General features: G+C 42.5%; 1 protein-coding gene across 1 annotated transcript in view; it reads left to right on the top strand.

Moving 5' to 3' along the window:
- Positions 1 to 22,927, top strand: part of DGKI (diacylglycerol kinase iota) — a 492,712-nt gene that overhangs the window by 446,775 nt on the left and 23,010 nt on the right. The window contains exons 29-30 of the mRNA XM_061165882.1: positions 10,625 to 10,662; positions 14,721 to 14,841. Coding sequence (XP_061021865.1) covers positions 10,625 to 10,662; positions 14,721 to 14,841 — 159 coding nt within the window. The remainder of the gene's footprint in view (positions 1 to 10,624; positions 10,663 to 14,720; positions 14,842 to 22,927) is intronic.

Raw genomic sequence — 22,927 nt, 5'->3', positions numbered from 1 at the left:
AATGTCTCAGCTTTTTAATATGCTGTCTAGATTGGTCCTAACTTTCCTTCCAACGAGTAAGTGTATTTTAATTTCATGGCTGCAGTCACCATCTGCAGTGATTTTGGAGCCCCCAAAAATAAAGTCTGCCACTGTTTCCACTGTTTCCCCAACTATTTGCCATGAAGTGATGGGACCGGATGCCATGATCTTAGTTTTCTGATGCTGAGTTTTAAGCCAACTTTTTTACTTTCCTCTTTCAATCTCATCAAAAGACTCTTTAGTTCTTCTCTTTCTGCCCTAAGTGTGGTGTCGTTTGCATATCTGAGGCTATTGATATTTCTCCCGGCAGTCTTGATTTCAGCTTATGCTTCATCCAGTCCAGCATTTCTCATCATGTACTCTGCATATAAGTTAAATAAGCAGGGTGACAATATACAGCCTTGATGTATTCCTTTTCCTATTTGGAGCCAGTCTGTTGTTCCATGTCCAGTTCTAACTATTGCTTCCTGACCTGCATATAGATTTCTCAGGAGGCAGGTCAGGTGGTCTGGTATTCCCCTCTCTTTCAGAACTTTCCACAGTTTATTGTGATCCACACAGTCAAAGGCTTTGGTATAGTCAATAAAGCAGAAATAGATGTTTTCCTGGAACTCTTGCTTTTTCAATGATCCAGTGAATGTTGGCAATTTCATCTCTGGTTTCTCTGCCTTTTCTAAAACCAACTTGAACATCTGGAAGTTCATGGTTCACGTATTGTTGAAGCCTGGCTTGGAGAATTTTGAGCATTACTTTACTAATGTGTGAGATGAGTGCAATTGTGCGGTAGTTTGAGCATTCTTTGGGATTGCCTTTCTTCGGGACTGAAATGAAAACTGACCTTTTCCAGTCCTGTGGCCACAGCTGAGCTTTCCAAATTTGCTGACATATTGAGTGCAGCACTTTCATGGCCTTCATCTCTTAGGATTTGAAATAGCTCAACCGGAATTCCATCACCTTCGCTAGTTTTGTTCGTAGTGATGCTTCCTAAGGCCCACTTGACTTCACATTCCAGGATGTCTGGCTCTGGGTGATTGATCACACCATCGTGATTATCTGGGTCTTGAAGATCTTTTTTGTACAGTTCTTCTGTGTATTCTATTAGATCCGTATCATTTCTGTCCTTTATTGAGCCCATCTTTGCATGAAATGTTCCCTTGGTATCTCTGATTTTCTTGAAGAGATCTCTAGTCTTTCCCATTCTATTGTTTTCCTCTATTTCTTGCATTGATCACTGAAGAAGGCTTTCTTATCTCACCTCACTATTCTTTGGAACTCTGCATTCAAATGGGTATATCTTTCCTTTTCTCCTTTGCTTTTGGCTTCTCTTTTCACAGCTATTTTTAAGGCCTCCTCAGACAGCCATTTTGCTTCTCTGCATTTCTTTTTCTTGGGGATGGTCTTGATCCCTGTCTCCTGTATGGTGTCACAAACCTTCCATAGTTCATCAGGCACTCTATCAGATCTAGTCACTTACATCTATTTCTCACTTCCACTGTATAATCATAAGGAATTTGATTTAGGTCATACCTGAATGGTCTAATGGTTTTCCCTACTTTCTTCAATTTAAGCCTGAATTTGGCAATAAGGAATTCATGATCTGAGCCACAGTCAGCTCTGTTCAACTTCAGCTTCTTAAGCATTACTGATCAGGGCATAGACTTGGATTACTGTGATATTGAATGGTTTGCCTTGGAAACAAACAGAGATCATTCTGTCATTTTTGAGATTTCATCTAAATACTGCATTTCAGACTCTTTTGTTGACTATGGTGGCTACTCCATTTCTTCTAAGGGATTCTTGGCCATGGTAGTAGATATAATGGTCATCTAAGTTAAATTCACCCGTTCCAGTCCCTTTTAGTTCACTGATTCCTAGAATGTCGACATTCACTCTGCTGTCTCCTGTTTGACCACTTCCAATTTGCCTTGATTCATGGACCTAACATTCCAGGTTCCTATGCAATATTGCTCTTTACAGCATTGGACCTTTCTTCTATCACCAGTCACATCCACAACTGGGTGTTGTTTTTGCTTTGGCTCCATCCCTTCGTTCTTTTTGGAGTTATTTCTTCACTGATATCCAGTAGCATATTGGGCACCTACTGACCTGGGGAGTTCATCTTTCAGTGTCCTATCTTTTTGCCTTTTCACACTGTTCATGGGGTTCTCAAGGCAAGAATACAAAGTGGTTTGCCATTCTCTTCTCCCATGGACCACATTTTATCAGAACTCTCCACCATGACCCGTCTGTCTTGGGTGGCCCTACATGGCATGGCTCATAGTTTCACTGAGTTAGAGAAGGCTGTGGTCCATGTGATTAGATTGGTTAGTTTTCTGTGACTGTGGTTTTCAGTCTTTCTGATAGAGAAGGATAAGAGGCTTATGGAAGCTTCCTGATGGGAAAGACAGACTGAGGTGGAAACTATTCTTGTTGTGATGGGCGGGGCCATGCTCAGTAAATCTTTAATCCAGTTTTCTGTTCATGGGTGGGGCTGTGTTCCCTCCTTGCTATTTACCTGGGGCCAAACTGTGGTGGAGGTAGTGAAGATAATGGCGACCTCCTCCAAAAGATCCCAGGCATACACTTCTACACTCTGTGCCCCCAACCCTGCAGCAGGCCGCCACGACCCACGCCTCTGCCAGAGACTCCTGGACGCTCACGGGCAAGTCTGGTCGGTCTCTGTGGGGTCCCTGCTCCTTTCTCCTGGGTCCTGGTGCACAAGGTCCTGTTCGTGCCCTCCAGGGGTCTATTTCCCAGTCCTGTGTAAGTTCTGGTATCTCTGTGGTGGGGTTAATGGCGACCTCCTCCAAGAGGGCTTGTGCCATGCCCAGGTCTGCTGCACCCAGAGCCCCTGCGCCGTGGCAGTCCACTGCTGACCCGTGCCTCCACAGGAGACGCTCAAACACAGTTCTCTCTCAGTCTCTGCGGGGTCCCTGGGTCCTGGTGTACACAAGGCTTGCTTGAGCCCTCTGAGCGTCTCTGGCGGGAAAGGGGTTTGATTCTAAACGTGAATCTGCCCTCCTACCATCTTGCTGGGGCTTCTGCTTTGCCCTTGGACGTGGGGTATCTCCTCACGGCCCGTCCAGCACCTACCATCTTACTGGGGTTTCTCTGACCTTAGGCGTGGGGTATCTCCTCATAGCCGCCACTCCTGACCTTGGAAAAGCCATAGTCTTGTCAGCAAAGTGATGTCTCTGCTTTTTAATACCTTATATAGAATTCCTTATTCAACTCAACCAGCATTTGCTGTCTGCAGAGTCTTCTACTTGCCTTTCCTCTTCCTACTCCAAAAACCTGGTCCTTCAGATAAGTAGTTCTCAGCCGTTTGTATTTATCTGCTGAGATGCTCAATGTAAAACAGATGACATTGTATCTATCACAGAAGTGTTCTTGGGCATCTCCCAACACTGACTGAAGGTCAGCACCAACCCCTTGACTCCAAGCACATCATGACGCAAGTGTAGGACGTGACAGATCGTGTTTTTCCTAAAACAGCATTGTCTCCCACCCCACGCATTCTTCTTGCAACATGTCTTTGACTGTTTTTTCATTGAGCTATGGAGTGTGTATCTCCTTTCCTTGAATATGGACAGACTTAAGACTGAAGCAGAACACATGTGACGCTGTGGTAGGGTCCAAGGCAAGGTGACTTCCACTGGGCTCCCTTGGAATGGTTGCTTCTGAAACACAGTCATCATTTCCAGAGGGAGCCCAGGCAGCCCATGGAAGTCCACACAAGAGGAGTCAGAGCTCCCAGGTGAAGCCATCTCCTACTTAGCAGTCATGTGTGTGATCATCTTGAAAGTGAATCTTTGAGCTCTCAGTGAATCTGCCCCAACTGACGCCAGATCAAGCAGAAACAACAGTTTCTGTTTAACCCAGCCCAAGCTGCACTTTTGAACAAAATAAATAATTGTTGTGTTTTAAGTCACTATGTTTTGGAATGTTTTGCTATGCAAGAATAGGGAACTGATACAGATTTGTGTGTCATTAGAAGAATAATCTTAAATTTGTTCTAATATATTATTAAGCCCTTAGTGTTTTGGCTATTACTATTGATAAATAACTTGGCAACATATGTTATTATCAATTGTCAAAACTTCTTTGAGGCCTCAATTAACATGCAGAGGTGTTTAGCAATATCTGATTCCTCTTTTCTTTTACCTTGTCTTGGGATTGTTCAGTAAGAGTGTGTAAAATAATATTAATTACAGTATTTTCATGAGTGACTTCCTCCTTTATGTCTGATTAGCATAGTTCAGAGTAGTTATCCATACCATGAAATGTGTGCTAGGTTACTTTTGCTATTTTTGATGCTTATTTTAAATTCCCTTTTGGGGAGCTGAGCCTTCACAGTTTGTTGCTAATGTACCAGGGCTTGCTGTTCATGAAGCAGAGAAATTGGACAGAATGCTGCTGATCAGGAAAATATAGGAAAAGCTATGTAGAAATATGGATCTCAGAAAAGTAAGCTCTCAGGCACCTGGGAGTGCAGCCTCTGTGGGACTGAGCAGTACTAAGAAAGGAAAAGTATGAAGACACCTGTTGTGATCAGATCAAGGGAACTGTGAACCTCACGCTAGCCATAGGGGTGCTGGTCCTTCAGCATCTGCTTTGGTGTAAGAAGGGTTGGAGCCTGAAGCCATAAAATGACTTCACTTTCTGTCTGATGCATCTGTGAAGCTTTCGCTTGAGGGTGTTTTAATTTCTGCCACCCTGCTCCCAGTTACAGAGGAAACAGAAGGTAGAAGGAACTCTGACCTCAGATTCAGAGATAATAAAAGAAAATATTTTTTAAAAAATAAAAATAAAAGAAACTAGCATCCATCTGTCTCTCTCAGCTGGATTGCTAACTACCTGTGTGACCTTGGAAAGTTACTTCTCAAGCACCATTTTCCTCCTCTATTAAATGCAAGGATTAGACTAAGGCTGCATAGAGCTCTGGAATGTGGAATATGACTCCTGACACATTATTTTATGTGCTGACTCTTGCTTTGTAAATATTTAGGAGTAAAATGTATGCAGAACTTGGCAAAGTCAGATGTATATTTATGAATCTCAGTGAATCGGCTCATTTTTACCCCCTAGGCCTCCACACGCCATTTTTGTTCAACAGTTTTTGTTGTTACTTCTAATCTTTTTCTTCCATGATGAAAATAAAAGATTTAGATGGCCACTATCATTAGCAAGTGACAATCAGGAACAGAAGATTAATTTTAAAACTGAAAAATAACATGAAAGGTTAAAAATTTTAAATAGACAGAAGTGCTCAGAGTTGTGACTGTTTATAGTTATTTTAGTTGATTTATTGAGATTTACAAGCATGGTGGCTTTGCCAAGTTCTGTACACTTTTTTTTTTGCAAATATTTTTGTTGCAAAGCAAACTTCGCGACCTTAAACTATCCCTTTGGAATTAGTCATATGCCATGTTCTAGAACTGTAATTGACTTGAGTCTCACCTTCTCATTTCACAGCTAAGAAGTGATTCATTTCTGTGTAATGGTGTTAACATCAGTATTCCATGGTGTTCTACACAGAAAACCACAGTGGTCAGAACCACTGTTCCTTGAGCTTATTTGCAAGGCAGAGTCTCAAAAGAACTGATTTTATCTTCATTTTCCTAATGAGAGAGCTGAAGCTTGGTTAAACTAACTTGCCCAAGGTTATAGCTAGTTAATGATGTGCAGACGTACTAAGTCACTTCAGTCGTGTCTGACTCTGCAATGCTATGGACTGTAGCCTGCCAGGCTCACAAGCCTTAAACTCAGGCAATATAGTTCTAAACTCAGTTAAAATATATCCCTTCCTAGTTTGGATTTCTTGCCAAAATATCAGCTTCCTGAGAAGATGGAGTTTATTTTGTGCAGTCAGCTTGGAACAGGGCCTGGCCTGGCAGAAACAGGTGGGCCAGCCAGTGGCCCATGGACTATTTTCTCCCCCTCATGACGGGAGGGAGTCATTTTTTTCCTTCTGTGCACAGATGTCTAAGGATGTCTGAGCTTTTGGGAATCCAGGCTGAAGAAAGAGAGACTGTGAGAGGAAGACACTTGGCTCCTTCCCGGTAGTCCTGACTTTCCATTCCAGCTTTCTGTCAGGATGTTTACTGTTTAGCAGTTGATCAGAAGGCACAGTGCTGAAGGAAAAATAAGTCATTACTTATGAGCTAATGATTCAACTTCTAAATGCTCTGAAAATGACAAACTTTTCAGTCCTCTACCCCCTTACTTTCCTGTCTGACTATATAAGTTTATGTGATTTAACTGTCCAGGAAACTTAATAGTCATCTACCCAATAACCCTTGTATCCCACTGGCCATCTAACTTCCCTTGTTCTTTTGAATTTGAGAGCATTGTTTACCCTATAGGAAGGAGTTTTGGAAAAGGCCAGAAGGCAGGCTCTAAGCTGAAGAAATAGTAAAAAAATAATGCTGTAATCATAACAATTCATTATTTGTTTTTAAGCTTGATCTTTCAGAAGGTTATTATCTGGAGTTGAATACTAATGGATTCAAGCTCTGTTTATGCAGAGGAAATCTTAAACAACAGTGTTCAGGAGGAAAGGGCATTAATCAGCAGAGAAGAGAGCCTTGTGCCTAATAATGTTTGCATAATAGCTACCCTTGAGTGTATTGCTTGACTTAAAAATAAATGTTCATGTTTTCCATCTCCAGTACAATTGGAAATTATTTGTGGTTATGATTCTTTTATATGCTCTTCTGTCTGTTCAGGGGGACTTTAAATTGGGAAGCTAGGAAACCAAAAGACATAAATAAAGATGCTTGTGAGTGGAGTGAGGTAGTAATGGAAAGCTGCCGTGATGGGGGCACATGAGCTGAGAGCAGGTCACAACTCTGTTCATAGGAAGGGAGGGGCTGAATCAAACTGGCAGATGTCAGGACATTAACGTGATTCTCTGATCTACTTTTAACTCCTCCTTAGCTTCTCATTACTCACAGGATAAAAATGTAGGTCCCTTCTCTGGATGAAGAGGTGCTCACCGGAGTGGTCCCACTGGAACTTCACAGTCACGATGTATGACAGCCCAGCCTCAGGTGTGATCATGCAGACCTCTTTCCAGGGCCCTTTGGACAACCTCTTAACTTCCAAGTCCTTGTTTGTATCTTCCCTTCATCTTTTAAGGATTTCCCAAATCTTTTTGCTAATTAAACCACTAATTGTGGAAGAGTTGGCTTAACTTCACCTCCTCCAACAATCCTTTGAACTCGACAGGTAGCCAGTAAGTTTCCCCCCAGCCTCTCATTCATCCATTCACTCATGTTCAGTACTCTTCCAATAGTATTTACCCCGGAGAATTTTTTCATCATCCTGACTTATTGCTTATATGCACCAAATGTTGTTCACTGGTGCTTTAAGTTAGCGAATTCTACTTTTCTCTCTCCTTTATTCTTTCTTTTTTCTATTCCTTTTAAATGTCTGGGAAGTGTTTCAATGTGGTCTTGAAAATGCAAGCTCTATATTGTTAGGAACGTCTGTGTGTCATTTTCAAGGCTTTTCACTGACTGCCTTCCAAGGCAGTTACCCTAACCTTCTTTCTCTCCTAAATGGATATAGAATATTCTGTTGCATAAAAGCCCAAACTGAGTCATTCTCCCACACCTGCAATTGCTCGTACCTGCCCCTGCCTCTCTCTCCCTGTCCTCTCATGCAGAGTTGAGATCTTGGGAAAGCTCCACCATCTCACTGGCTCCTGCAGCCCTGCCTCACCTCTGATAAGGGCCATATGAACAGTGATATGTCCGATTGACTTCACACACCAATTTACCCTCCTAGCTAGGCTCCTTCTGAAGTGTGTGTATGTGTTTTTCATGTACTTATGCGTAGTCACAGAAGTACTATAATCTATCCATTCTGTCAGTATAACTTATCCTATTTATAAAGTGGTTATTTGGCTTCATCTTTACTAGAGAGAGGTGACCAGGACAGCTGTTAATCTTACTTTAGATAAGAAAGTTGATTTAAAAAGTTTGACTTCTTAAGGCTGAGCGCTGAAGAGTTGATGCTTTCTAATTGTGGTGCTGGAAAACTCTTGAGAGTCCCTTGGACTTCAAGGAGATCAAACCAGTCAATCCTAAAGGAAATCAACCCTGAATACTCATGGGAAGGACTGATGATAAGGCTGGAGCTTCAATACTTTGGTCACCTGATGTGAAGAGCTGACTCATTAGAAAAGACCCTGAGGGTGGGAAAGATTGAGGACAGGAGTAGAAGGGGCTGGCAGAGGATGAGATGGTTGGATGGCATCACCGCTTCAATGGACATGAGTTTGAGCAAACTCTGGGAGATATTGAAGGACAGGGAAGCCTGGTGTGCTACAGTCCATGCAGTTGCAAAGAGTCAGACATGACTTAACGACTGAACAACAAGTAAATTGCAGAGATTGGAATTAGACTCCAGTTAAAGACTATTTCCTTTCATTTTCCTTAGGCCCCGCAGAGCCCTGGAGATCTACTACAGGATAAACTCCCAGATGGCATAGGCCAGAGCCTGGGCTGGTCACAGGGACCTGCATTGTGGGGTGATTGAGCTACCATGGTCTCTGTACCCTGAGAGAGTCATTTCCCTCTGAATGTCAGTGTCCCATCTGTAAAAGGAAGAAAGAGACATGTTTCTTAGGTTCTTTTGACATACAACATTTTATCAATTCCCTTTCTGTTATTTTTTAGAAATACATATTTGTTTGCTTGTCTGTGCCAGGTCATAGTTGCAGCATGCAGGATCTTTAGTTATGACATGTGAACTCTTAGTTGTGACACGTGGGGTCTAGTTCTCTGATCAGGGATAGAACCCCGCCTCCCCTGCATTAGGAGTGCTGAGTATTAGCCACTGGACCATTAGAAAGTCCCCTTTTCTGTTATTTTTATCTCCATTGCCTTTTCACTCCTTTCCTCTTTGCTTTCTTTTATATCTGGAGAAGGAAATGGCAACCCACTCCAGTATTCTTACCTGGAGAATCCCATGGACAGAGGAGCCTGATGGGCTACTGTTCATGGGGCCGCAAAGAGTTGGACACGACTGGAGACTAACACTCTTTTCTGTCAGTTCAACAACTGATTGGTGCACACTGACCATGTACAAAGAGCATTATTGTGCCTGGAATCAAAGTCCCAGCTTAAACAGCTTGTTATGGAAAAGAAACATTCTTCCCTCTCTTTCCTATTCTTCATTTTTCACTCTTCTTCCTTCCTTCTTCTTCCTTCTGTGGTCGAGCAGCTATCATCATTTCCTAGGGTTTCCAAGTCTTCTGCTCTGGTCAGAGGGAAGGCACTCGGCCCTGGGCCTCTGAACAAGTTGAACATGCCTGTGGTTCTTTGCCTCTGATCACCCAGGGCCCATAAGTGCTCATGATGAAAGCTTCAAGGGCTTTTTTCAGTGGTAGTCAAGGGCATCATGTGCTTTGATACTGCATTTTTGGCTAACTGTATACGAGAGACTCTGAAATAAGAGTAAAATGAAAAAAAAAGAGTAAAATGATACTTTGAAAAATAAACTTCAAACCTTCTAATTTTGGGGGGTGGTGACTTTAAAATGATCTTTTTCTTGAGCTATTTCAAAATATAGATATTTTTCTAAAGGGACCATTTTTGACCTAATACAATGGTCCCCTTTAGGAAACATAATCGCCATTAGACAGTCCTATATTCTTTTCCTCTTTCATTAGTTATATTTTTTTCATTTTTCTTCTGTACCCCACGTGACATGCACAGGTACTTAGATTATTTTCCCCTCAGCTAAGTAGAAGGAAATGGCAACCCACTCCAGTATTCTTGCCTGGAGAGTCCCATGGACAGAGGAGCCTGGCAGACTACAGTCCACGGGGTCTTAAGAGTCGGACACGACTTAGCAACTAAATCACCACCACCACCACCACCAAGTAGCCTTACAATTAGTTTAAATTTTCAGAGTTCTTTCTATAGGAATCACCAATGAATTTTATGCTAAATGTATGATTACTTTCTTTAGAACATAATTAAAATATGTGTTTCTTCTTTATTGTTTCTAATCCTTCTTTCCATAGCAGTAGGTATTTATTTATAATTATAGAACACAAAATTACTAATAATTTTTGAACCCCCAAAGGACAAAGTAGAAGGAATTAGAAAGCAGGGAGCAGAAATAATCCTAATGATCAGGCACTCTGCATCAGTGGATGAGATAAGAACATTTATATGACTTAATAAACCCTTTCAAAGATCTGATATAATTGAGACTTGTTGGTTTACAGATGTGGAAACTGAGGCTCAGAGGGGTTAAGTAACTTGCCTAGTATTTCACTGCCTGTAATGGTCAGAGCTAAGATTTGAATCCCGTATGTGTGACTCTACATTTCATGTTCACTTTTCTGTACCAGGGCTGGAGGGAGTTCCCGTTGGCTCTAGAATGATGTGCAAGATGAATGCCCAGGGAGGGAAGGGCTGAAGAGAAGGCCTCAGTCTGTCCCACGTTTCAACCTTTGGCATGCTTCTCCTCCCCTGATCCCCACCTCAAATGTAGACTGTGTCTCCAAAATATGGATCCAGCCCTTTGTAATATTTTAATGAGAGGGTCTTCTACTAATGGGACATCTCTCTTTTGTCTTTCACAGCAATTTTGCAGGCAGTAGTAGCTGGTGATCTTATGAAGGTAAGATATCTTCCTACCAGAACTTTTGGTGATTCTTTAAGAACCCTAAGTCAGCATAATTTCTCACCAAATTTTCATGATCGCATTTATCATTTCCCATCCCCTGGGTGCTAGCTGGGTGGAAGGCGGAAGGATGTTCTTTTTGAGAATTGAGCAGAGAGGGTGAGAGGAGTCCTTGTATCATTGCCATGTCTCCGAACAGCAAAGGGTCTTTGCAAAGGCACAGGGCTGTCTGCCCTGACTGGTTACAGCTGATACATGTCCCCAGGAGACAGTGCTCATAGTGCCCCGGGTTCCTGCTCTCTGGAACTAATATTTGAAGTTTAAAGATTTCTTTCAGCCCAAGTCTTTAAATGAATGCATCCATAAGAATAACCTGGATAATATCCAGAAGTACTTTTCTTAGACAAGAGCCTACATCTTGCAACATTATTGCCATTTTGAACTCTGGGGGTCACAGTTAATCAGAAGAAGATACTCTGATCTGCCTTGAATATTGTGATTTGTGCTCATGTTTTCTGGAGAATTTAGTTCAGAGAAAACTGCTGCCTCCTGAATGAATGCAAATTCTGAAGTCAGACTGTCTGGGTTCAGATCTGGGCTCTGCCTTTGACTGTATATGAGACTTTGTATATTTACCTAATTGTCTCTGGGCCTCCGTTTCTTCATCTGTAAAATGGAATCACGTTGCTCCTCTCTTTGCTCTGTTGTGAGGATTGAATATAAAATTCATGTAAAGCTCTTAAGATTGTTCCTATAACTTCATAGAAGGTTCTCCCCCAAGATAGCTATTTTGTTAATACAGTGTTAATCTGTGTTCCTTTAATAGTTAAACATAGCAGGGAGACAAATATTTGTTATAAAGTATAATATAGTCCATGAATACCCAGAAAGCTATATTTGGTCCCAAGTTATTTTCAGGTGTCAGGACTTAAGACTGCTCGGGTATCCCTGTATACACCACAAAGTATCCCACTATAGGCCATAGTGGCATTGATCTGCTCTGTATTATCAGCAGCTTTCCCAAGCAGTCTCTAACTAACTAAAGAAGTTCAGCGCTATCCCAGATTGAGAATCCAGAAGCCTTAAAAGAAAGTTAAGAAGCACTAGCTCAGTTGGTAAAGAATCCGCCTGCCATGCAGGAGACCCAGGTTCAATTCCTGGGTTGGGAAGATCCACTGGAGAAAGGATAGGCTACCCACTCCAGTATTCTTGGGCTTCCCTGATGACTCAGCTAGTAAAAAATCCACCTGTAATGCAGGAGACCTGGGTTTGATCCCTGGGTTGGGAAGATCCCCTGGAGAAGGGAAAGGCTACCCACTCCAGTATTCTGGCCTGGAAAATCCCATGGACTGTATAGTCCATGGGGTCGCAAAAAGCAGGACATGACTGAGCGACTTTCCCACACACACAAGCTCTTGTATACAAGTTCTTTGGAAGCACATCTGTTGAATAAACTGGGAAACCTCGGAACTACATTGTTAACAGGTTACTAGCAGAAAACAAGTGCTGAGAAGGTTGTCAGCATCTTGTTAAACTGTCATCTTCAGACACACATCCCTGGGAATGGTGCCCGTGCCATGTCCAGATCACAGTGTTACTAGGAATTGTTGTCCACAAGAGGAAAGTGCTCTCTAAGCAGCGTATATACCTGAATTCAATGCCATTTCCAGGCAGTGGATTAAACCAAACATTATCCTACAAAGCCTTTTTGGATTCTGTGAGCAAGAGGCATGAGCTCAGACCTGATCCCTGTTCTTGCAGAGTTTCTAAGCCAGAAAATTTTGCGAAATGTTGCTGTACCTTTGAAACCACTTCATTTTGTTTTGTATATACTTTTAGTCTAGGCAACAGATTTTCCAGGGCCTTGGGCATGTTACTGCACTTCTTTGGTACTTAACAGAGAATTATGTGAGAGAAGGGAAATCACTATATTCGGCTGGTTGCCTTATTTCATTCTCTGTTATAATTCTTTCCTAGATGACTGAGAAATGACTCAGTAACATCTGATTTACTGAGAGGTGAAATATAAAGCCTTAGGGTTTTTCTTTTTCACTTTTTTTCTTTTTTTTCCTTCCCAAGTACTTTCCCCTCCTTTTCTTTATCTTCTTCCATTTCTCTGTCCCATGTAGAAAGTACTATAAATATTAAATACTCAACTGGGTGTGTGTGTCACGAGAGTGAGGACGGAGGGGGAGAGAGGGAGAGTTGAGGGGGGAAGCAAGGTCCAGGCACACCAGTGAACTGAGAATAGACCCTGGATCAGCCCTGCGTGCAGGCTGTCATGAGTAGCTCCTTTCCGCTGGGCTGCACCACACACCCATGGACTAACCTCATGGTCACAGTGTCTGTGAACACCACAGCAAGGCAGAATCGGGGCAGCTGATGGATTGGGTCTCTGCTACTCTGAGCCCAAGTCCTTTGTGGATCTTCCCACAAAGAATGGATGTGCCATTGTGAGACAGTACAGTTGAACAGAACAGTACTCTCTTAGATTTTTGTGGAAGACACTTAACTACTCCTTCCTGTTCCTTTGCTTCTCAGTTTAGGCATGAAAACTCTGTGTTCCTTGTGCATGCCAGTCACTTCAGTGGTGTCTGACTCTTGGCATCCCTATGGACTGTAGCCTGCCAGGCTCCTCTGTCTATGGGGATTCTTCAGGCAAAAATACTGGAGTGGGTTGCCATTTCCTCCTCCAGAGAATCTTCCAAACCGAGGGATCGAACCCACATGACTTATTTCTCTTGCATTGGCAGGCAGGTTCTTTATCACTAGTGCCACCTGGGAAGCCCCATGTTCCTTACTTCCAGTCAATTGCTCCTTTTTGATCAGTTTTCTAGGAAGTCTTCCATGATTTTTTCCACCCCCTACTTTATGTTTTCCTAGTGCCCTGTGCTACCCTCCTCATTGTCCTCTTCATCTCTGTGCAATTCTTTACTCATCTCTCTCTCCCACGGATGGTGAGATCTTGGAGGCTTAGAGGTCAGTGGTCAAGATGTATTCATGTTAGTTTCCCTGGCATCTGGCACATGGCTAATCTATAGTTGTATTTGAGTGAATGTATGAACTATGAGTTTACTCTCTTTGACCTTAGGAGTTTTTTTTTTTTTTTTTTTAATAATACTATGCCATCTAACTTCTTGGTGGTAGACACATTCCTTTTGCTCATTACATGCTGGGTTAGTTGATTCTTATTTATTCTAAAGCTACATTTTAGAAGCTCCAGTAAGGCCTTGTTCTGATTATTGCTGTTTAGAGAACAGAGATCCGTTTTCACTTACATTACAGTTCTGTAATGTGCAGTATTTCACAAACTTAAGACTGTGTCCTCATTTAGCACCTAATTCTCAGGCTGCAAAATTTGTTTTCCCCCCAGTCTTTTGGAAGTCTTTTGGGTTTCTGCTACTACATTCTCTGAACCCTTTTGGTTCTTATCCCATGGATCATCTCAAGCCTTGTTGCGTGGTATATGTTGGATGATAAATAGAAGGCAGGCAGACTGCAGATCTGGATGAAGGAGGGAGCCAGACATGGCTGTGCGTGTGTCTGTTGTATGCCTGTGTGTGTGATCTCATGCTGGAAAGGGGCAAGCAGCTTCTATACTCAGTAGCTGGGTTCATTAGAGAGGGCAGAAAAAAATTAAAGGGCGGAGGGAGTATCGCTACCAGACATCAAGCTCTTCCTGCCTATAGACTTAATTGTTCTTTACCTCAAGACCACTCAGCCTACATAGGGAAGCTTTCACTCTCCTCTCTTTCATTCTTTCAGTGCCAAGAAAAGGACAAAAAACAGAAAGGGAACAAGTAATTTAGCATGCTTCCATTCCCTTAGGCTGTTCAGTACCCACTTACCCTCTCCGGAATTTGCTGAGACACTGGCCATCTATTTGAGTGATAACACAAACCCAGGAATGTTACTTCATCTCTTTGACTTTTCCCTGTGTCCTCTGAGGCTGGAGACATTTGTGGTTTGCTACATTACTTTTATTTTATCACCAGCTAGCTGTTTTCCTTGTTCCGGACTCTGTCTGAGTTGCTTTTCCTATGTCTCTTTTTCAGCTAATAGAAAGCTATAAAAATGGAGGCAGCCTGCTAATTCAGGGACCAGACCACTGTTCACTCCTTCATTACGCAGCTAAAACCGGCAACGGGGAGATTGTGAAATATATCCTTGACCACGGTGAGTAGGTCTAGCAAACCAAGAATCAATTATCCATGAAACAGACTGCCTTTTCGAAGTTGACTTTCATCCAGGCTGTCCTCAGAATGGTGGAGAGACCCTTCAGCTTTCTCTGACTCTCCTTGCGTGTATGCTGGAGCTAGGATTCCAGACCCCTGACATAGGTCACCTTAACCAAGCCGTTAACAGAAAAATTTCCATATCAAGGCCTTTGCAGGGTATTTGGGGGCTGATTACTTACAAAATGAAAGACAAAACCGAATGTGGACTTGGCATCATGTACTGTTTGGGGAAGGGCTTTTATGTTTTGGGAAGTTAACTAGTTGGGACCAGGTACCTAATCCATATTTATAGCTGATCATTCTGAGGAGTAATGTGCATATTTATTTCCATCTTTCTAGTTTCCCTTTTTTTTTTTTTTTTTTTCTATTTGAACCTCATTCACCTTTTCAACTCAAGTCACCTTTTATTCTCTTCTAAAATATCTCGTATTGCCGTGTCCTCTGTGGCAGACCATGTTCACCCCCTGGACAGCCTCCTAACTGGGTTTGCAATCTGATGTTAGGTGGTGACCTCAGCATCTACCTCTGATAGCCCTTTAGAGGCACAGACACGTCAGAAGAGTATCAAGGCTTGACCATACTTTCTGCTTCCCACGTCTATAGTGTTTCTAGGACTGAAAAATAGGATAGAAGCGGGCAAAGTCTCCCTGGCTTGGCTGTTTTTGAGGAATCTCTGGCTCTGCTGAATTCAGGTATACAGAGATCCTAAAAGATTTTCTGTGAGCCCTAGCACTGAGCTGATACCCTACCCTCATTGTATCCACATTTCGGCTGTAAATAGTAAGCATTTTAGTACACAGTCACATTCCCTTTTTTTAAAAAGCTGGAGTATAGTTGATTGACAGTTGTCAGTTTCAGCACAGCAAAGTGATTAGTTAAAGACACGTGTGTTCAGTCGCTCAGTCTTATCCAGCTCTTTGCAACTCTATGGACTGTAGCTCTCAGGGCTCCTCTCTCCTGGCAAGATTACTGGAGTGGGTTGCCATTCCTCCTCCAGGGGATCCTCCCAACCCAGGAATTGAATCCATGTCTCCCATGTCTCCTGCCTTACAGGTGAATTATTTACTGCTGAGCCACTGAGCAGTTATACATATATTTAATCTTTTGCAGATTCTTTTCCCATTACAGGTTATTACAAGATATTGAATATAGTTCCCTGTGCTTGTATAGTAGGTCATTGTTGTTTATTTTATGTACAGTTGGGTGTATCTGTTAATTCCAAACTCCCAATTTATCCTTCCCCTTCTCTTTCCCCTTTGGTAACCAAAAGTTTGTTTTCTATGTATTGATTTACATTCCTTCTTATTCCTCTTTTTATTCAGTTCAGCAAACGTGTCTTATTCTATTTACTCATTCATCCATTCATCAAATATTTGTGGGGTACTTCACAGGAGCTACCTGTCATAAACCGCCACATACACAAAAATAAAATATAGTCTCTGTTATCAAGCAATTGCAGGATAAAAAATATAATCATATGCATCATTAAATTGAAAGCAGTTGTATGTAGGACTCTTAAGTCCTACTGTAAAGTCACAAAGAGATAACAGAGCTGCCATTTCTCAAGCACTGGTTGTATGCCATGTGCTTAGAATGAACACATCCTATCATTTAATCTTTACAAGGACTTCGTAAAGGATTAGATTCTCAGTCCCATTAGACCTGCCTTGCTTTTGTCTTCAATACCTTCTCACCATGGAGAGTTTGCCTGAACCCTTGGCCTGAATTATGGCAGAAAGAGTGGTTTAGGAAAAGGAAATGGTATTAAAGTAGGATGGTCACCATTGAAGCACCCACCCCCCACCCCCCCCTCCTCCCCCTCCCCCCACCCCGGTAGGCTAGATTGGATTATCCTGAGCCTGTCTGCCTCAGAAAGCCTAGATCTATTCCTGGTGCTGTGTCAGGGGTGTGTATATTCTGTCTCCCACTCCCCTGACCATTCGGCCTCCAGCAATTAAAGCATGCCTCTTTAAACAAGACTTGAATAAACAGTTGTGGCATAAATTCTACTTGCCTTTTGCACACACACACAAACTACAGGAGTTTTCCTGTAGTGACTCTTCCAAAAGCTGGTGTCAGGCAGAACCAAACATTAGAACCCAGCCCCATAGAGAGTGCATAAAGGTCACAAAGCTTCTGTAGTTATTTTTCTCTTAATAGAAAAGATCTCGGAATTTCCCCTGGACAAAGTGAAGGTGAGCTTTAGATATATGCCCTCAGCTTGTTTGCTTGTAGCTCAGGTTCAAGTTCTCCTGGTGGCTGTCATCTTGATCATTCTCAATTCTTCCCTCCTAGTTTGGCTTTTACCCCCATGAAGTTGGGTGCTTGCCCTCATACCTTAATCTGCTCGGTACCCAAGTACCTCTCTAGGGTTGGTGAGACACCGGCTATCTATTATAGTGATGAGACCTCTTAGAAATTCTCTCTCCTCCCCTCTCTACCTCTCCTGAAGAACAGGTATTCCCCTCCCTGGTTCTGGGATCCTTTCTCCATCAGTGATCTGCTGGGATCTCACTTGGTCTCACCTATCAGGCTGCAGGGAACTGCAGTTTTGACCGAGTCCGTATTTAAGATGGATTCTCACGTGTTCGGGGCTGTCAGCCGGGGTGGTTGGGACACCTGGACTTTCATCCCAGGCTTCTTCACAGCATGACGATCCCCAGGTTTCAGGAGGGTGAGGATGGAAGCTTCCAGACTTTCAGAGGCCGGGCTGGAGAAGTCTGCCTCATCTCTGTGGCATTCTGTCAGCTAAAATGAATCATGGAGGCAGCCCCAGCTCAAGGGTTGGAGAACTAGACCTCTCTGCTCCATAATTAATGGACGTGTTTAATCTGTCCCCTCCCTTACTCTCTGTCTTCTTTAGCTGAAAATGGTGATCTTCTCAATATCCTGAACTACTGACTCGCTTGGAATTCCCTGGTACTCAGCTTTTATATTTTCCCTTGGTTTAGGGTCCTAAGCTAGGGCTTCAAGATTTAGCAAATAAAAATATAAGACACAATAATATTTTTTTAGCATAAGTATGTCCCATGCAATTTTGGGGACATGCTTACACTAAAAACAAAACCAGAAATTCTCTTTTCAGCTGAGTCTCCCCAGGGGCTTGAACGAGGAGGCTTGAGATGGTATTGCTCTAATACCGTGGATTTTCACAACCCCCACCACCCACAGCCTAAAAAGGCCCCTGTAACCCGAGCTTCCAGGGCTTGGAGTTTCTAACCAAGCTTTTCCTGCCATGAAATCCAACTGGCACACCTCTGAGTGCTTGCACCAAAGCCTGATATTCCAACACCGAACTCCTTTCTCTTGGATCCCAAGAGTGAATCATGCAGTATAGCTCTTTGTGTCAACACTGAAGGACAGGAATAATTTGTTAGTAACTTGGGGAAGGGAGAAGCTTATTTTTCTCATTTTTTGGTTAACTTTTGTAAATTAGTCACTTTAATATTTACACTAAGGAGAAAACATGGTATTCTTGTAATCACCTCCACTTGGCTCACAGGCAGACAGTTCTCACGGTCACTGCATCTGCCTCATGGGTCTCTAATTGGCCAGTAGATGTATGACTCTGAAGATCATGCAACTAAATCCATCTCTTCTGTCTGAAAATAAAATCTCACTATGACCTACAGTCCAAAGATCACTGTATATTGATGGGTGGCAATTTTTAACCTTTTAGTACTACAGTCAAATAATAAAAACTGATCTGTAGTTGATTTTTATTAAAATTAGTATTTATCAACCTGATAGTCCATTCAGGTTGACTGAATTGATGGTCAATTTCATTCTTAACATCAACTTCTTTATTTCTAGTTATTGAGGAGCATGGATGTGAACTCTATTGACATTGTCAGCCTAATTCTCCATGTTGTTTAAGAGCTGGTATGATTTTATAAACTTGCACATTTAGAATTGAAAACTATCTTTGCAGAACTAGTCATCTCTCTTCAATGGCAGCAAGCCCTTTGTGGTGTTCTTGAAGTCAGGGACACATACACAGAAAACATGACACTTTCTCTACTCTGTAATCATCTTCTTAGTGTGGTCTCTGCTCAGCAAATAGTCTTGCCTGATTAATAATGATGCTGACTCTGAAATTTCCCTGATTTGATGGAAAATAGCCTTTGCTGAGATGCCTCTGTGAGGCTGGGGTTCAGAGATGTCTACCAAACTGTGGCATCGTATTGATAAGTTAACATTAGATTTATGGTGGATGGATCTGATCAGTTTGAATTCACATAAATAAAAGAATAAATCCATGCAGATTTTATACTGTGGCAGAGATCAAGAGACACACCTTCTTGCCATCTCAGTTGCTGCAAACCTCTTGAAATTGTAGTTTTTTAATTTTTTTTTTAAAAACTTGATTCAAGTCCTTCCTTGGCTTTATAGTATATAAATCCTAAAGACTGTTCAAAGACCCGCCTGTCAAGATGCCTTTAAAGACAAGGGTCCTGAGAAATCAGTGGGCCCTTTTCAAGGAGCATGACTGATGGGACTTGTTTGCCTCCTGCCTCCTTACTCCAGGGAGCGCCTCTCTCCTCTCTGCTTCACCCTCTTCTTCATGTCTTATTGATGGTGGGGGTCCACAGTCAGGACGCCTCTTGAATGGGAGTCGTGAGAGCTTAGTCATTCTCCCAGGCACCACATTCAGCCACAAATTTCTCTTCTCAGGGCTCTTTTAAACATGGGCTGGGGGGCCATGAGACCTGTGTTTATTTCTCAAAAGCCACAGGAGGCTTGAATTTTTCTCGTCCCTCATCTTCTTTGGGACTTCTTCTCTTAAATACACAACACGCTGCTTCCCTTTATGAAAAACTGGAATTTGGGCAATGGGAGGGTTGAAAAGAGAATGGAGGTGGGAGAGAGAGCCTAAGAATACCACAAGGACCGGGTGGAGAGAGGAGGACGGGAGGGATTCCAGCAGAGAGCCCCCCACCCCTAGCGGTTCCTGCTTTTCAACTCCTTTCAACCATATTTTTGCCCACTCCCTCCTCCCTCGTTGTACCCTCCCAGAGACTTCTGTGGCGCCTTAGTCTTTAACCACCGGGCACATTTTGCTCTTTTGTTTTTATTCTCCCAGCGCCCACCACCCCCCCCCCCGCCCCCTACTGTGTTTCCTGATAGAAATCTCACTCATGCATTTCCTTTCTGATTTCAATGGCTCACTTTGTCTTCCCTCTTTTTCTGCCTTCAGTCTTTCTTTTCTTTTCTTTTTTTTTTCACCCCCCTCCTCTGCCTCTGGTCCCCGAGAGAAACGACCCCCGTCCCGCTGGGACAGGATGGCGATGCTGTTGAGAGTTCCCAGTGCCGGCTCTCCCCACATCTGTGCAGCTTTTGTCGGCGCTCAGGAGGATTTGGAATGGTCTGCTGGCAGCGTCAGGGAGACTAATGGGAAATGAGGTCCAGAGGGAGAGAGGCCATGGGGAGGTGGGGGAACAAGCAAAGGGGATTTGGATGGCTCGGTGTGGGAAGCAAATTAAAGGATGCATGTGACAAAAGACACATCATATATAATACAAGCGCAGTGGTGATGATACAATTGCATGGGTTCCTGGAAGAGCCTCTGGGATGAGCACTGACTGGGCAGTCGACTTGAAGTTTGGAAGGTTTGACTACTTACCACGCTGTCACTTTTTCAGTGTTGGGAAATTTGTGAAGTTTTGCTTCTTTTTTGAATTCCCTGGCCCGCATCCGAAAACTGATGTGTTTCTACCCACAATGTATTTTTCTTTCCCCTTTATTTTTCAGACCATTTCTCAGATAGCATAGCTTTTTTTTTTTTTTTTTTTAATCCATGTTCCTTTTATGGATCTTTCTCTCATAGGGAAAAAAGTGTGATATTGGCCAGGATCCAAGTAGATTTCTAAATGTCATTCATTCATTCAAAAAGTCTGTCCCATGCACTTTTAAACAAAAATATTATTGTAATGATCACTGCTCATCTTTATTGTTCTGAGTGCTTTATGTGTATTTATATATTTGATTCTTACAACAAGCCCACAAGGTAAGTTCTCTTATCTCTACTTGACAGGTGGTAAAACTGAAGTGTAGTAAAGCTGGATGACTTGCAAAAGCTCATCCATAATATAAGATATGGTCGCTGCCCTGCGTATTCCTCAGTGAAACTCAGTGAGAGAAATAAAGCTTGGATAAACAACCACAGTTCAGGGTAGTTTGAAATGAATGTCATATACAGGATTCTACTGATAACTGGCTTAGGACTGTGGAAGGGCGATCACCTTCTGAAACGTCCATGGAGAAATCTGTACCTATATCCCCTCAATAGAGATTCAGTGGTTGCTTCCTGGTGCAGGTCAGCTGGGGGCTGAACTGTGGGTGTTTCAGTAAACCCAGGAGAGACAGGAAGCCAAGACTTACTCTTCTATTCAGGGAACAATCAGGAATTCTCTGCTGATAATTTTAGGGGAGATGCATAGTATCCACAATCAGAACATATGTACACATGACAGACAAACTAAGCCCAAACCCAAATGTTCCCCCACTGATCTGTTTGAAGGAATTCCATCTTTATTTTTTCTCTTTCTCCTGTTCTTTCCCTTATGGCTGAGGCTGAAATTAACTTTCCCAAAAATCACAGTTGCTACTTTTTCACATGTATTTTTTTCTTTCAAGGGAATATACTTGTGGTCTTTGTTAATGGTTTTTGTTTCTCTGGACATGCTCCCACCTCCAAATCTTACACTTATGCTACTAATCTACACAGGGCATTATTAAGACAGCATGACGCACTATTTTTGTTCCAAGAAAACTTAATTTTTATTGTTTGCGAAATATAATTCTACTCATGTACATTTTTGTACAAAATTCCTTTTTATTTTTTAATCGAAGTATAGTTGATTCACAGTATTGTGTTAATTACTGCTATATGGCAAAGTGACTCAGTTTTATGTACTTACATATACACACACATATTTTTTCATATTCTTTTCCATTATGGCTTCTCACAGTATATGAATACAGTCCCCTGTGCTATCCAGTAGGACCTTGTTGTTTATCCATTCTATATATATCAGTTTGCATCTGCTAATCCCAAACTCCCAATTCATCCCTCTCCCAGCCCTCTCCTCCTTGGCAACCGCCAGTTTATTCTCTGTGTCCCTGATTCAGTCTGTTTGATGCATAGGTACATTTGTGTCATGTTTTAGATTCCACACAGCAGTGATAGCTTGATACACTTTTAAAAATAGCTCCCTGTAGGTCACTGGAGATGCACATAGGGAGGGAAACCACAGTTCTGTCTCAGATTCCACCTGGCATTCACTCCTCTTCTCTTTTCTTCTCCTAAATCTTCTTGCTGTCAGTTAAGTCCATCTTTCCAGAGTCCATCTTTCTAAAACCTTTAACTGAAGTTTCTTGGGGTATTAATTAAGAGCAAAAACATCTTGTTTTAGTATCAGCACCTCTGTCAAGGACGGAGGATTAGAGAGGAAGGAGGAGACAATAAACAGCTCCAGGCATGCCTGACTCCCAGATTAGATGATCAGCTCTGGAATCCTGCTGGGTTGGCTTCATTTATAGTGATTCTTGTCAGGAGTTTGAGGAACAAGCTTCTTTTCTTTGTCCCACTTTTTTAGCACAGATTAAACTGCTTTACCATCCTCTCACTGCATGGAGGCATGGACCCTGGAGTCCACAGACCCACTGTGGTTGGAGTTCTGAGAGCACCAGTGCTGAGGAAATGAGATGAGACCCCTACTGCCTAAATATTTGTGTGGTTGTTACCAAATGCAAGTCTGTGTGCCTAACATACAACAAGGCCAAAACAAACTGAACCATCAGAGTTTGGAGCAGAGAAAGGTTTATTGCAGGGCCAAACAAGGAGAACAGGTGGCTTGTGTCCCCAAACCTCGAACTCAAAGGGTTTCAACAAGGTATTTTTAAAGGCCAGGTGAGGGAGAGGCATTGCAGAGTATATGAATGATCTGCTTATCTGATGGTGAGGTCATGGCAGTGTCACAGAGGTTAACATTATCAATCCTTAGGGGCCAGTAGGTCTGGGG

This window comes from Dama dama, chromosome 18, assembly GCF_033118175.1.
Source record: "Dama dama isolate Ldn47 chromosome 18, ASM3311817v1, whole genome shotgun sequence".
Lineage (NCBI taxonomy): Eukaryota > Metazoa > Chordata > Mammalia > Artiodactyla > Cervidae > Dama > Dama dama.
The sequence above is the reverse complement of the archived record's forward strand: the minus strand, read 5'-3'. Positions and strand labels throughout refer to the sequence as shown.